The sequence below is a fragment of the Bradysia coprophila genome, unplaced genomic scaffold (assembly GCF_014529535.1).
Source record: "Bradysia coprophila strain Holo2 unplaced genomic scaffold, BU_Bcop_v1 contig_94, whole genome shotgun sequence".
Taxonomy (NCBI): Eukaryota; Metazoa; Arthropoda; class Insecta; order Diptera; family Sciaridae; genus Bradysia; species Bradysia coprophila.
The window spans coordinates 8,509,550-8,523,316 of NW_023504022.1; the positions used below are offsets into that span (position 1 = coordinate 8,509,550).

Sequence of the window (13,767 nt, forward strand, 5' to 3'; positions counted from 1 at the left end):
CAACCCGTAATTCTATTTCGTTCGCAACCATTATACGTCCGTAGCCCTAATAAGCCCGGAACCCTAATACGTCTACAACCCTCTAATGCGTCTGTTACCAAAATGCAAGTCAAGTTGCGCATTGTCAAATTTACTGAAACTGTTCATTTTTTAAATTGCGCATAGCGCAATTACGAAAGCCCGTACGAAGTACCTTTCAAATAAAACCAACAATTTACGACATTATTTTAGAAACCCAAAATTTTTTGCCAACTTTCCATTGGGTATTCAATTACCTCTCAAATGAAACAAAAACTATCAAAATCGGTTGAGATTTACTCGATTTATGTGCAAAAAGCACTTAGGGCCGAGTAGCGGCCTTAGTGCAAGGGCCCAAATTTGAAACTTTTTTGCCATCATTCTATTCGTCATTCAATTATCTATCAAATGAAACAAAAACTAGCAAAATCGGATGAGATTTACTCGATTTATGTGCAAAAAGCACTTAGGGCCGAGTAGCGGCCTTAGTGCAAGGGCCCAAATTTGAAACTTTTTTGCCATCATTCTATTCGTCATTCAATTATCTATCAAATGAAACAAAAACTAGCAAAATCGGATGAGATTTACTCGATTTATGTGCAAAAAACACTTAGGGCCGAGTAGCGGCCTTAGTCCAAGGGCCCAAATTTGAAACTTTTTTTGCCACGTTCTTTTCGGTATTCAATTAGACTCCATAAAAAACTAAATCTAGCAAAATCGGATGAGATTTACTCGATTTATGTGCAAAAAACACGTAGGGCCGAGTAGCGGCCTTAGTCCAAGGGCCCAAATTTGAAACTTTTTTCGCCATCATTCTATTCGGCATTCAATTATCTCTCAAATGAAACAAAAACTAGCAAAATCGGATGAGATTTACTCGATTTATGTGCAAAAAACACTTAGGGCCGAGTAGCGGCCTTAGTCCAAGAGCCCTAATTTGAAACTTTTTTCGTCACGTTCTTTTCGGTATTCAATTACCTTCCATAAAAAACTAAAACTAGCAAAATCGGATGAGATTTACTCGATTTATGTGCAAAAAACACCTAGGGCCGAGTAACGACCTTTGAGCCCTCCCAACAAGCCCACGTTGCATCTTACCCAAAAACAATGTTCAGCAACTTTGTTCTACTCGTCAATACCTTTCATTTGATATATCACAAGCAGCTATTGCGTGCGCATTTCGGTAGATATCGTCGAAAGACTGAAAAACACCTATAGGGCCCTAGCTCTGGAAGGGCCGACCCTACCATGCCCATTTTCGAACTTGACCTTACTTTTGTCGATACCAATCGGGGAAAAAAAGAATTTTAAAAAAAGGTTGTGATTTACTCTAGCTAGAGGGGTCACGGACGGACGGACGGACGGACGGACATTTTTTTTATTGCGGATTTGTCATCTATGAACATAACCAAATGCTTTGCCCTTACTGGATGCTTCCAATTCGACATGTTACAAACGGCATATTAATCTTATAAGCCCCCAGTACTTCGTACGGGGCTAAAAATGATAGCCATTGTATGAAAAAGAATAGCCAACTAGTCCTCTATTTGAGTGACGTCAAAGTCAGCTTCGGTTTCGGTGCTTGACAGTGCTTTGATCTTAGAATTCACTTATCGAGGTAGACTGTGACTAGTCACCGTGGATTTGACTATATTCGAGACATGAATTTTCAAATATAAGAAAGTTTTAAGTTCTAGATCGATAAATTTGAAGTAGTCCAATCAGTTACAACGATACGCGAGCGGAGCGAGTGATTTTTTTCAGCTTAAACTGACCAAGCGAAAAATACTACTGCGTACAAGGGTACTGTTTCAAAAATTATTGCGTTAGAGTCAAATAGCTGTTGAATATCCATATACATTTTCCTAAACTAGGAATTGTGCATCCAATTTTAGTTTTCGCCGTTCCTTTTCTAGCCCCCATGTTTACCCAGAGCCCTGGGAAAAGTTTTGTTTTAATGTCGATAGGCGAAATAATTTGAACAAGTTCATACCAAGGCTGTATACTTTGGGGAGGTCACGCAGATGCAGATACGCGGGTTACACACCACGTTTCATACAAAAAATTCACCACGCCATACAAATTCAATTTTGGTGAATCTGTTTGTATGGAAAAGGTGTGTTCCCGCGTATCCAATAAAATGGCGATCTGCGTGACCTCCCCAAAGTATACAGCCTTGGTTCATACAGTCTAACGTCCCACCATAATATGAATTTAAATTGTAATTTTTATTTCATATTTATCCGTAGCACAAAGTCGGACGTGTAACTAAGGCACACACCAAAACCTAATATAATTAATAAAGTTTTTTAATGCATTGAAATGAACCAAGATTATGCATTATAATTCATTTTTCTTCGTTTTATTTTCTATAAAAAACAACGTCATTATTCAATTTTCTTCGCGATGCAACAGAGGAAAATATAAAAGTTTTCCATTTAACTTCATCTTACAACGGGGCATGGAGAACTCCATTTTTTGCTTTACATTTTATGAAAATTAACTTTGTTTCCCTTACTCTACTTACAATTTTAGTTTCCAGAAAATTTCTATAGACTAAAATGTTACACACCCCCGAACAAATATACTATACTCCTATAATACCACCACCGCCATTGTATAGTTCGGCTCGTCTTGCAAGCAAATTTCTTACAATTAACAACGTAACTTCCATCTATACAGAAATGGATGGTGCAGTTTGAAGTCTCTGAAGTGAAATGATGTTATGAATACATCGACAGATTATAAATTGTAAACGTGTAGTCTGCACGTAAGTAACGATAATGAATAAACCAAGTACATTTTATGCATTTTGTGTGTCATGGTTAAGCAGTGATTGAATCCACTTGAAAAGTTTCAAAGCAAAATTTTCTTCACCTAATGGATTTTTAATCTATCGTTCAAGCTCTAATTAACTATAGTGACAGCGAATTCACAAAAAGTTTTCCATGGAAAATCGTATTCGTGACGATATGGAAACAAAAGTTTAGTTGTTGCATCCGATGGCAAATGATATATCGATTTTGATGGACGACTGCCTGCATTGTTAATATTAATTTATTTATTCAAAGCGAAAAAAAAGACTGCTCACATACGGCGCAGTCAATAAAAAAACGATCTTTTCAATCAACAAATAAATATTACAATAAATAAAAATCATCCGCTCTATTACTTCCTAAAGTTCCAAGAATACATGCCGCATTGCCTCTTTGTATAGCAATAGAAATTTTCTGCAACAGATAATCTTTGGAACGTGGCTCCCCTGATGCTCTCTTCATCAACGATCCCAACTTGTCAATAAATTTCTTTGTTTCTGGACCCATACAACCTAATGATTCAAAGGCAAGGGGGGTAAATAAATAGTTTTCTTTAAGACGTATATAATGATTATGCTTAAATCTCTCCGCTTTATCTGCAATAGACCCTGCTTTCTTAGAGGATTCACTGATGTATGAAGGAGCCAAAGTATCACGTATTGTTACATCCCATAAAAGTGATTTTCCATGACTCCACGGAACTACTGTCATACCATCAGGTCTTTTACCGTCGTCTCTAGAAATACCAGGTGGTTGCAAAGTATTGGGAAATCCTGCAGAGGAAAATGCATGACCAAAAATATTATTGACAGAATCGTGTTTAGCAATAATCCCTATCTTTAATTGGCACGATAAACCATGCAAACCGTCCTTCTTAACCACAGCACCACAATTACACTTGTTAATGGTTTGAAGAGGGCTATTTTTAACAAAAAATAATTTTCACAAAATTACAGCTGAGAACGCTGAGAAATTGGAATCTTATTTTAATTCTTCACAAGCGAAACCAGACAATTGGACCGGTTTACCATTCCATTGAAAAGCTCATTTTTAATGTGTTTATCTACATTTCAATATAACCAGCCATTCACTAATATACAGCAAAAGCAAATAACTGCCACCCATTTCGAATTCCCTTCTAAAATAACAGATGATTAAACCAAACTTTATTACATCCACCACTCAATTTGTGTACTAACAACACACACCAACACCAATTATTGTATGAAATGTTCAATGAAACAGGAGCGAACATTTTGTGCCTATAACCGATAATATTATGAATCAACCAGGACAAAAAGCTTTTTGCTTTTATATCATACGAAAAACCAACAATGTCAGGTGTATTGTCGTTGATTATATCGCTGGTGTGATTGGGTGTTGATTTCCTGTATAAGTGTATTGTATATACATATAGAAAAGTGATTTGTGAGTTTGCGACACAATTCCATCAATACTCTGTTTGGTCGTGTAAATTGATTTATGAATGAATTCAATATAATGACCCATAAACTAGAAAACTTGTCGTTAAGTTACAGCCGAATTTGTCCTCGCTAAATGCAATCATTGAAAAAAGAAACCTTGTAAGTGGAAATGTGACGCAGGTCTTCGTAGTCAAAATCCATAACTTTGACCAGTTATACAACTTTGACTGTTTTTCTTTACTTTTCGGTTGAATATATCGTCGGCAACATAACTAAAAGGCGTATCTCCGATATCTCAGAAATAGGGATGGGAGGCGTTCAAAATTATCGATAATATCAATCGAAAGAAATTATCGATAATCGATTAATCATATCGTTATCGATAATTTAATAATTATCGATAATTATCAAAATATCGAAATTCGATAATTATCAAAATATCGATATTTTGATATTTATCTGAAAATTCATGATAATATACCGATATATCGGAATATATCGATAAATATCGGATTTTCGGACCGAAATATCGATATATCGAATTATCGATATCTTGATAATTATCAAAATATCAATAATTATCGATTATCGATATTTTTTTGATAATTTTCGATAAAAAAAGTCGATAATTATCGATTATCGATAATTGATAATTATCGATAATCATTTTCATTATCGCCCATGCCTACTCAGAAACTACTGAACCGATTTTGATTAACTTTTTTGACTTGAAAGGCAGTGAGAAGTTATGCACTTTGAGTCTGACGTAAAGTCAATCGGCCATATAGTTCGGAAAATATTGTCGAAAAACTGAAAAAACAGCTTTTTTTAAACAAAATTTGTAAGACATTTGAGCCGATTTTGATAAAATTTCATTTTGAGCTCGACATGAAGACAATCGGCCATACGGCTCAGAAGTTATTGTGGAAAAACTGAAAAGCCTCTAGAGAATATGACGAAAAATGCTGATTTCACTGAAAAAAATTTTAAGCTCAAAATTCAAAACTTGGTACTACCTTTCAGGAAAAAAAAAGTTTTTCAAAATCGGTTCAGTAGTTCCTGAGATATCGGAGATACGCCGTTTAGTCATGTTGCCGACGATATAATGATACTTATTCAACATACAAGAATACAAATTTGTATAGCGAAGAAATCCCTATTCAAATTTTTCTTTTGTTCTTCAGTCAAGTTTGACACTATCACAAAACAGAATTTCGAATTTGGTATCTTTCGGGTTGTGTAGCTACTGTTGCTACTGTAGAACTTAGTGACATTTTTCGACCAACACATACACATTCCTAAAATCTATTTTTTAACATAAAGCTATGATGCTCCTTTTTGTGCATCAAAAATGCATTTCAAAAATGTGGGTCATGGTGTCGTCTACATTTTTTTACAGGTACACAAAAATTAGCCATCTAGGTAAAAAAAAAAATTTTAGGAATGAGCAACTCCTTAGAATTGTTTCACCTGTTAGAGTTACGGGGTTGGCTATCTGTTATCGACAATGACTACAAAAGTAAGCGATGACCTCCGGTTGGTGCAATTTATATAGTTAAATGTGTTTACTATGCTGGTGCATGTAATAAGACTATTACATGTATAGGCAATAGCCTTTACATCACTCGCATAGTAAAACGTCGTACTACACACGGAAAATAAAGTGATATCTCGTATCACGATGAGTAAATGTACCTCGGGCTAAAGCCCTCGGTTACTTTTACTCATCTGGATACGAGATATCACTTTACTTCCCTTGCATAGTAATGTACTATTTTTGCAACGAATGAAGTAATAGATTTTATATCAAAAACACAACACTTTCAACAAAAGAAGTAAGAGATTTAATCGCCATATGGCGAAACAATCGTCATTTCTTCAAGGTCACTAGAAGACTCGTATAGTATTGCCAAACAATTGAATGAAATCTAATACCAATTGCTTTAAACTGAACAAAAACATAGCTAACGCCGACCCGTACGAAACACCTATTCGTATCAAAAGCCTTTAATGTGAAACTCTTCATTTCTCTTACTTCATTTTCTTCTCTGCTGAAAAACTATTCTCCCTTTAAAATCACTTACATTATCCACTCTTTGCCTTGTTATCATATACAACTAAATTGCCGGAAGCAATATAGACAGCCCCGTACGAAGACAAATTTCATAAATTCCTATTTAAACAGCTATATACCGCTATATTTAACTATATTTCACTATAAATAAACATTTCACAGATAAATATATGCTATTATATAGCTCTATATGCCTGTATATAGCTCAATATAGCTGTATATAGGTATATATAGATGTCCGTATATGGAATCCCTGAAACCCCACACACATAACAAATTATTTCCATGTTAACATAAACTCTCTAAGTATCATTTTTCCCAAGATATTTCTATTTTACTAAAATCCAATATGGCCGCCGGCAGCCATTTTGTTAGGAGACCAGAAATAGTACCGACGCTTTATATTCGTTAATACCTTTCAAACAAAAAAAAAATCATGAAATTCGGTCAAAATTTACTCGAGATATTGTCAAAATACACCACGTTCACTGTACTTCCGAGTAGCCAGATAAGAGCTCACTCCAAGAGACCTAGCTCACGCTCCGGAGAACATAATTTCATAAAAAAAAATTTCCCTGATTGGTACGGTCAATACCTATCTAATAAAGCTAAAACAGACGAAATATGTTCAAATGTGGCCGACCTACAAGCAAAAACTGCTTGCCGTCCTGTGCCTGTTCCACACCAAGGGGTCTAACTCACGAGTCGGTCATCCGATTTCCATAAACTTTTTTTTTGTCGATCGGTATTGTAAATACCTTTTATTTGACGTATCACTTACAAGTTTAACGTTTAAATGTCCGGAGATATCTTCGAAAAACCGTAAAGCTTTTATTGGGCCACAGCTCGGGAGGGGTCGATCCAAAATCACTCATCTTCGAACTTAGCCTGTCTTTTGACATTACCAAACGGGAAAAAAAGAATTTTCAAAATCGGATGCGTTTTACTCAAGTTATCGTGCAGACGGACAGACGGACATTTTTTTTTTCGTGGATTTGGCATCTCTAGACAACCACAATAGGTTTCCCCTTACTCAGGGAGTCCAATTCGACGTGTTACAAACATATGCGTAAACCTATAAGACCCCAGTACTTCGTACGGGTCTAAAAAAATAATTAAAGAACAACACCTCAATCAGCTGATCACATTATAACAATGCCTCATTTCGGTTCAAAAACACAAAGTTTTACTCAAAAGACCGTTTTTAATAATGTCCTCTGTATCGTTAAACTCTTCAAAAGTTTGAAAAAGTTCTTCCCTTTTTTTGCCCATCTCTAATGGACGTTGCAAAAACCAATATTATACAGCTCCAGTACAACTATATCCCACTTCAGTGAGAAATAAGATTTCATTTCAATTTTAAATAAAGAGAAGAAGATGAAGCAAAAAAAAACGTGAAACGAAAACGTTCCTAATAAAATTGATTATGGTTCCTGAGTAAATATTTGAAGACAGGAAATTTAATTTACTTATATGGAGGCAGTTCGAATTGATATATGAGTGACTGAACTTCGTGTATATAAACGGCACAGATATATACATTACGCAATATATCCACCATAAACCTAGCAAACACATCATATATGTTAGAAAATCTCATATTATACTTACCATCAATAAAGAGGAGAAATATATTCTCCGGCAAATAAAAGACGCAAAACGCCCAAACCAAAATGACTCAATTTTGTTTATAGACATACTCAATACAGCCAACGATGAAAAGGAAAACATTGGCCTAGGACAGATCACATTCAGCGAACCATTTTCATTTCGGTAGGATTCTTTTCAGAATTGACACTTGTGTGTAAGGGATGGTATATTATATACATAACAAACATTCTGTGAACTTTCTTTTAAAAAAAAAGAATAAAATAAAGAAGGAAAGAGCAATCAATCATCATGTATGAATGTCATACGTTCTCGTAATATGGAGTATAAAATTCCACCAGCGATGCGATACACACAGTAATACAGATGTGCGTTACTCTGGTAAAAATATCATCGATTTATGTTAAGGGTGAGCGAAAAATTATTTGGAACACAAAATGATGCCATTGAATCCCCTATATGCTTGTTGTAGCACATCCTATACATTGTATACATATAAGATGTGAGTCCATTTCGCCTGTGCTTTATGAAGATTGCCATAAATGATAATTACATTTTTTATTTGTTACAAACGTCTAAGTGATTGTCAGACTGGTTGATTTATTTGTCACGAACGTGTGATATTTTATAAATTAGTTCCATAAAAATTCTGTACGAAGAAAAAAGACACACCGGAAAACAAACAACAATATAACACCTGATTCATAATATCAATGACTAACAATGGGGTTTTGTGTCGGAGATATTTCGCCATGTTGTTTCTGTTACCCAGAGAAAGGTGAAATCCATGACCGAAATAAGAATTAATGATACAGAGAGGAAAAAAAAAACAGAATTGTCAGGAACGGATAAAGGGGAACAGAGCCATTCTTTATACACGATTAGTATGTAACGAATATATAACTGCCAGTCAGAAGATAAAATCGAACTATTTAGATGAATATAATATCGGCCATTTGTAGTCTAATTGGCATGTGGATAGACAGGTCAGAGTTGAAGTTTAAATGTAAATTATCGAGATCATCCAGATTTTTATTGTTCGAAATTTTTAACAAAATCGAAACGATTTCAACATAAGAAGAAATTAGGATACAGTTGGCGACTCTGAAATTAGTTACTCGTTTTGTTTCAGCTGGTCCCCATACATACATAGCTTGTTTTACTGCCTGTCCCATGCGAAAGTTAAACATTACAAAGCAATTTGTTGGGAAAATTCTGGCCCCTGCAAAAGTGATCTATTACCGAGTCGATTACATGTGGAAAATTTTCAGTTAATTTTTAAGGCCCGTCATTGGGAAATGACAGGACAGTTTCCCGAAAATGTATGGAAAATTTTATCACAAAAATTCACCGAAAAAATTCAAAGAAACTCACCTCTTATGCTTTCCATTGTATTCGGGCATAGTCTCTTTAGGTCGCCAAGTAAACACTTTTTACTCGATGCAAAAACAAAGAGTTTTTTTCTTGTTTTGTCGCGACAAAAACACAGAAAATATTTCGACACAACTGTGACACTCCGCTATTATAAGTACTAGAATGAATGTATAGTGTTCAAATATGCCTTGGCGATCTAAAGAGACTATGGCCGAATACAATGGAAAGCATAAGAGGCGAATTTCTTTGAATTTTTTCGGTGAATTTTTGTGATAAAATTTTCCATACTTTTTCGAGAAATATAACAAATGAAATAAGGAGGCTGAAACGTGTTAAACCCCACGAACTGACATGAAGGATGAAAACAGCACACCGCATAGGGACTCGACCATTGGGTCGTAAAACCCACACAAGTCTTACTTTCTTCTAATTACGCAAGTAAAAGGAAGATAGTACAACTCAACCCTAGTAATAAATTAACAAATAGTTAAGATTGTACTGTTCATACCAATAAAGGTGTTTTTGAAAAAAAAAAAAATACTTTTTCGAGAAACTGTCCTGTCATTTCTCAATGACGGGCCTTTTAAGCGAAATACTAACAACTCCCCCGTGCATTTGTCAGCAACTGCCTTGCAAGGATGTAGAAACTCTTCACTTCTCCAAAGAGTTACCACAGCTTGTTGCTCAAAAACCCTCTTGCAAGTTTGCTTTCATCACAAAATTGTCACCTTATGTAATGAATTACTTTCGCATCATCCAATGTAACTTACTATTACGTCTTTATACGGTCTTACCGACATCATACTACGTGTATCCATGTAACTATTTCTTAATTAGGTGGTGTTTTTCTGTGAAATTATAGAGCACTGCTCCAAATTAAACAGAAGATCTCAGATTGAGTAGCTGTTTTAGTCTACTGCTGTTATTAATTTAAGCCACAAAGGTAATGGTGCCAAGTCTGCCAAGACGCCATCTATTTCTATCTATTCATTTTATGTAAATGGCTTTATTTGAATGATTTCAATGGACCTAGCTGTCAAGTTGCGTCAAGCACATCCATATTTAAGTATTAACTTGCTGTGATAGTGTACGATTTAAAAGTTAAGCAAAAATGAACGGAGACGAGAACATTTCTGGCATTTCCAGATTTGGTCGATTGAGGAAAATATCTACAAAATTACGCGACTTCCCGAGCATCGCCCAAAGAACTTCTAAGAGAAAAACTAGCTCCCATTCGAATCCGAAGAGTCTTGCTGGAAAAGTAAAGCCGAAAAGGAAGTCAGAACCTTTAATCGATCCGTTCGCTGATTTCGAACCGGAAACATTTATCAACTTATTGTCGTCTGCTGAGGACACTACAGATACGAGTAGTAGCTCTGGTGAAAACGATGAACATGGAGTGATGAGAGATCCTTTAAGCGGAGTGGAATTTGAGCTGCATAATGACAGTCAAAGAGTGTATACACATGGGAGAATACGTAAAACATTACCGCTTCAACCAACAAAGCGATCGAGTCAACGAGTACCGAAAGTCGATGTGGAATCAGAAAAATTCAACGATTTAGGGATGTCTGAAGACTCTACGGACACAAGCAGTAGTAAAGACGACGAAAATGTCGCATCAAGTGAGTTCTCAGATAAAGTTAAAACCAGACAACGTACGGTTAATCGAAAAACACGTGGGAAGAAACAGGTAGTGATAATGGCAGACCTGGACTGGCTACCAAGAGGTGCGTCGGGCAATCTGCTTAAAAAGCGCATAAACTTAGTCAATTCTACTCCAAAGAGGAGGTAATATAGGAATTCTAAGTAAAAAAGGCCAAGGACGCATCTGGATTTGCCCGATTAGCCCATATGACCAGTCTAGGTCTGAATAATGAATTCGACTTCCACTACCGTTATTTATTATTTTTTTTAAATTAGACTGACCAGTGCACACCATCACGCCAACTTGATTGCGGGCAATCAAAATGTAACGCATATTCGTTGTGGGCAAAGGAAGCTCGTTCAAAATTGATGGCCAACCATCCGAGATGGAGAAAGGCTACAGTGTCTCGCCAGCTGAGGGAAATGTGGGAGAAAGTTCCTTCATCGCGAAAGACTACCTTCGAACGAAAAGCGGCACTGGTCAATTCCAACATCAAAATGAATTCGTCATCGGGCAGTGAAGACATCTCACCACCAATTGAAATAATTTGGGTGGCTTCAAAGTATTGAATTATTTTACCGAAAGAAATATTTTCTTTTGCTATTTTGACTTTGCCTACGGGTATTTCTTATTTGGTATAACATTCTACCCAAACATTCTATTCCATGAAAAAAGCATTAACTCAGAAATTTCTAAGATAAGGAACATAAAAGTCTTTAATTTTTCAGAACCATTACGGTTTTTTTTATCTATGTGGTATTCCTACATATAACTCTTGAAATAAACAAAAATGAATTGAGTCAAACGACTGTAAGCTTTTGTTTCCTTATAAATTTACAAAAAAAAAAAATGTTTGATAAGGAATGTTTTTGGGGAGTTCCTTCGTTTGCAAGAAAAAAGAAAATGTAAAAGAATTTCCACATTCTACAATTTCCGTCTATTATGCTGATAATTTGACTACTTTCTGTCTTTTAGGCACGATGCTTCAGTTATCTTTTTTTTTACTCGTTAAAAATGTCTTCAAATTTGGTAATCTTAATAAGAAACTGACCAAAAGAAAATCGCGATAGTAACGGTTATTTATGACATCGAGTGCAAAGTCCTTTAAATCACTTTGCACCTACTTTCATTACAACGATTTATGCAACGGAGACATCTAAAGTTTGCAAATTATGATGCTGAGTTGTATAAATTGAGTTTACGAGTTCAAGATATCAAAGTTCATTATGTACTTAGTATCACCGTATTTATATTCATGTTAGCGATTAGAATGAATGAATGCTTGAGGGGCTCCATTTACTTAATTCTTAGCATAAAAAACTATTTCCTAACGCATGCTAAAAGGATTTTTTTTAGCGAATGAGAGGTTTCCAGCTCGAGCCGGAAGGGATTACTGGAACCAAATTAGCTAAAAATGCCTTTTAGCATAAGTCAGGAACAACGTTTTTCCTAAACGATTTGAAAAAAGCGGCGAGTTAGGAAACAATTTTTCACAAAAAATACTTTCACGCGTCAAACATACTTTCAGGTGTCAAATAGTATGTTGTGTTACAAGTATTGTAATGTTGATTCTTTCAGCACTAGATCCAAGTTTTCCTTACGAGCGGAGCGAGTAAGGAAAATTGGGTCGTGTGCTGAAAAAATCTCATTACAATACGTGTAACACATCATGCTTTGTGCCAACCGAGAATTGAAATAGACAAATGCACAAAAATTCAGAATTTTCATTGTAAACAATCACTCTTCGAATTTGATCGATCACGTTGCTTTGCATTTTTTTAAAACGAATGCTGTAATAACTCATACGAATTTCATTTCAACACTGGTTTGAGTGTTGTAATAAGCCATGAAAACGGGTGTTGTAATTTTGGACATTTCAATCTAGTTATCGATATTGAAATCCGTCGTATTTCAATTCTCGGTGGCACAATAGTATTTTTCATACCTAGGACCCGAAAAGTGCGACTTCGTCCAATATGAAAAATACCATTCGTACCACGGACTAAAAGTCTTTTTTAGCGTGTGAGAAGTTTCCAGGCAGAGCCGAAGGCGAGGTCTGGAATCGAATATGTACTATTACGTATTACATACCAAGAATCAAAACGGTGTGTTTTCGACCCAGTCACAAAACAATAAAAAAAAATTATATTCGCATGCATACAACGACTTGACACATCTAGGAAATAATAAACTTAGGATCGAAAATTACATAAGTGGGAATGAGAATTGAGAGAAAAGAGTAGGGGAGAATGTTGATCTTTTGGTACTAAATTTGGTGAGTGAATGTGACGTTTTTGGTACTGCAGGATGAAATAGTATGTTGTGTTACAAGTATTGTAATGTTGATTTTTTCAGCACTAGACCCAAGTTTTCCTTGGTTGATTTTTTCAGCACTAGACCCAGGTTTTCCTTGGAAACAATTTTCCAAGGAAAATTGGGTCGTGTGCTGAAAAAATCTCATTACAATACGTGTAACACATCATGCTTTGTGCCAACCTTCACGGATAATCCGGTACGATTAGGAGCCTTAGTCTTTTTTATGCTGTGCATTCGTGAGCAAGTGCAAACAGTTTGCAATTATTTGTGATTTGTCTAGAGTTTTTTCTTTCCGTAATGTTGCGCGCTTCGAGTTTCAGTCTGTTTTGTTTTAGTTGTTGTCGACGTCTGTCAAGTCAACGAAAGTTGAAAAAACTTGCTAACCGCTGACTCGTTGTGTGACCCTGATCAGTGGAATGTGCAGACTGATGCACTGAAAGTTACGCAAAAGAGTGGAAGTGTTACGTAAAAGGGTGAATCTTCTGTTGA

General features: G+C 35.7%; 2 protein-coding genes across 3 annotated transcripts in view; both read left to right on the forward strand.

Annotated features, from left to right (window-relative positions):
* Positions 1-13,767, forward strand: part of LOC119085245 (gamma-aminobutyric acid type B receptor subunit 1) — a 271,765-nt gene that overhangs the window by 23,489 nt on the left and 234,509 nt on the right. The gene's annotated exons all lie outside the window — the stretch shown is intronic.
* Positions 10,349-11,776, forward strand: LOC119085275. The gene is made up of 2 exons (XM_037195629.1): positions 10,349-11,007; positions 11,238-11,776. The coding sequence occupies exons 1-2, from the start codon at positions 10,426-10,428 to the stop codon at positions 11,529-11,531; spliced, it is 876 nt and encodes a 291-aa protein (XP_037051524.1). The 5' UTR covers positions 10,349-10,425; the 3' UTR covers positions 11,532-11,776.

Coding starts and splice junctions, on each gene's coding strand:
- LOC119085275 (XM_037195629.1), top strand. CDS start 10,426: ATGAACGGAGACGAGAACATTTCTGGCATTTCCAGATTTGGTCGATTG. Junction 11,008..11,237: donor AAACACGTGGGAAGAAACAG/GTAGTGATAATG, acceptor TTTTTAAATTAG/ACTGACCAGTGCACACCATC.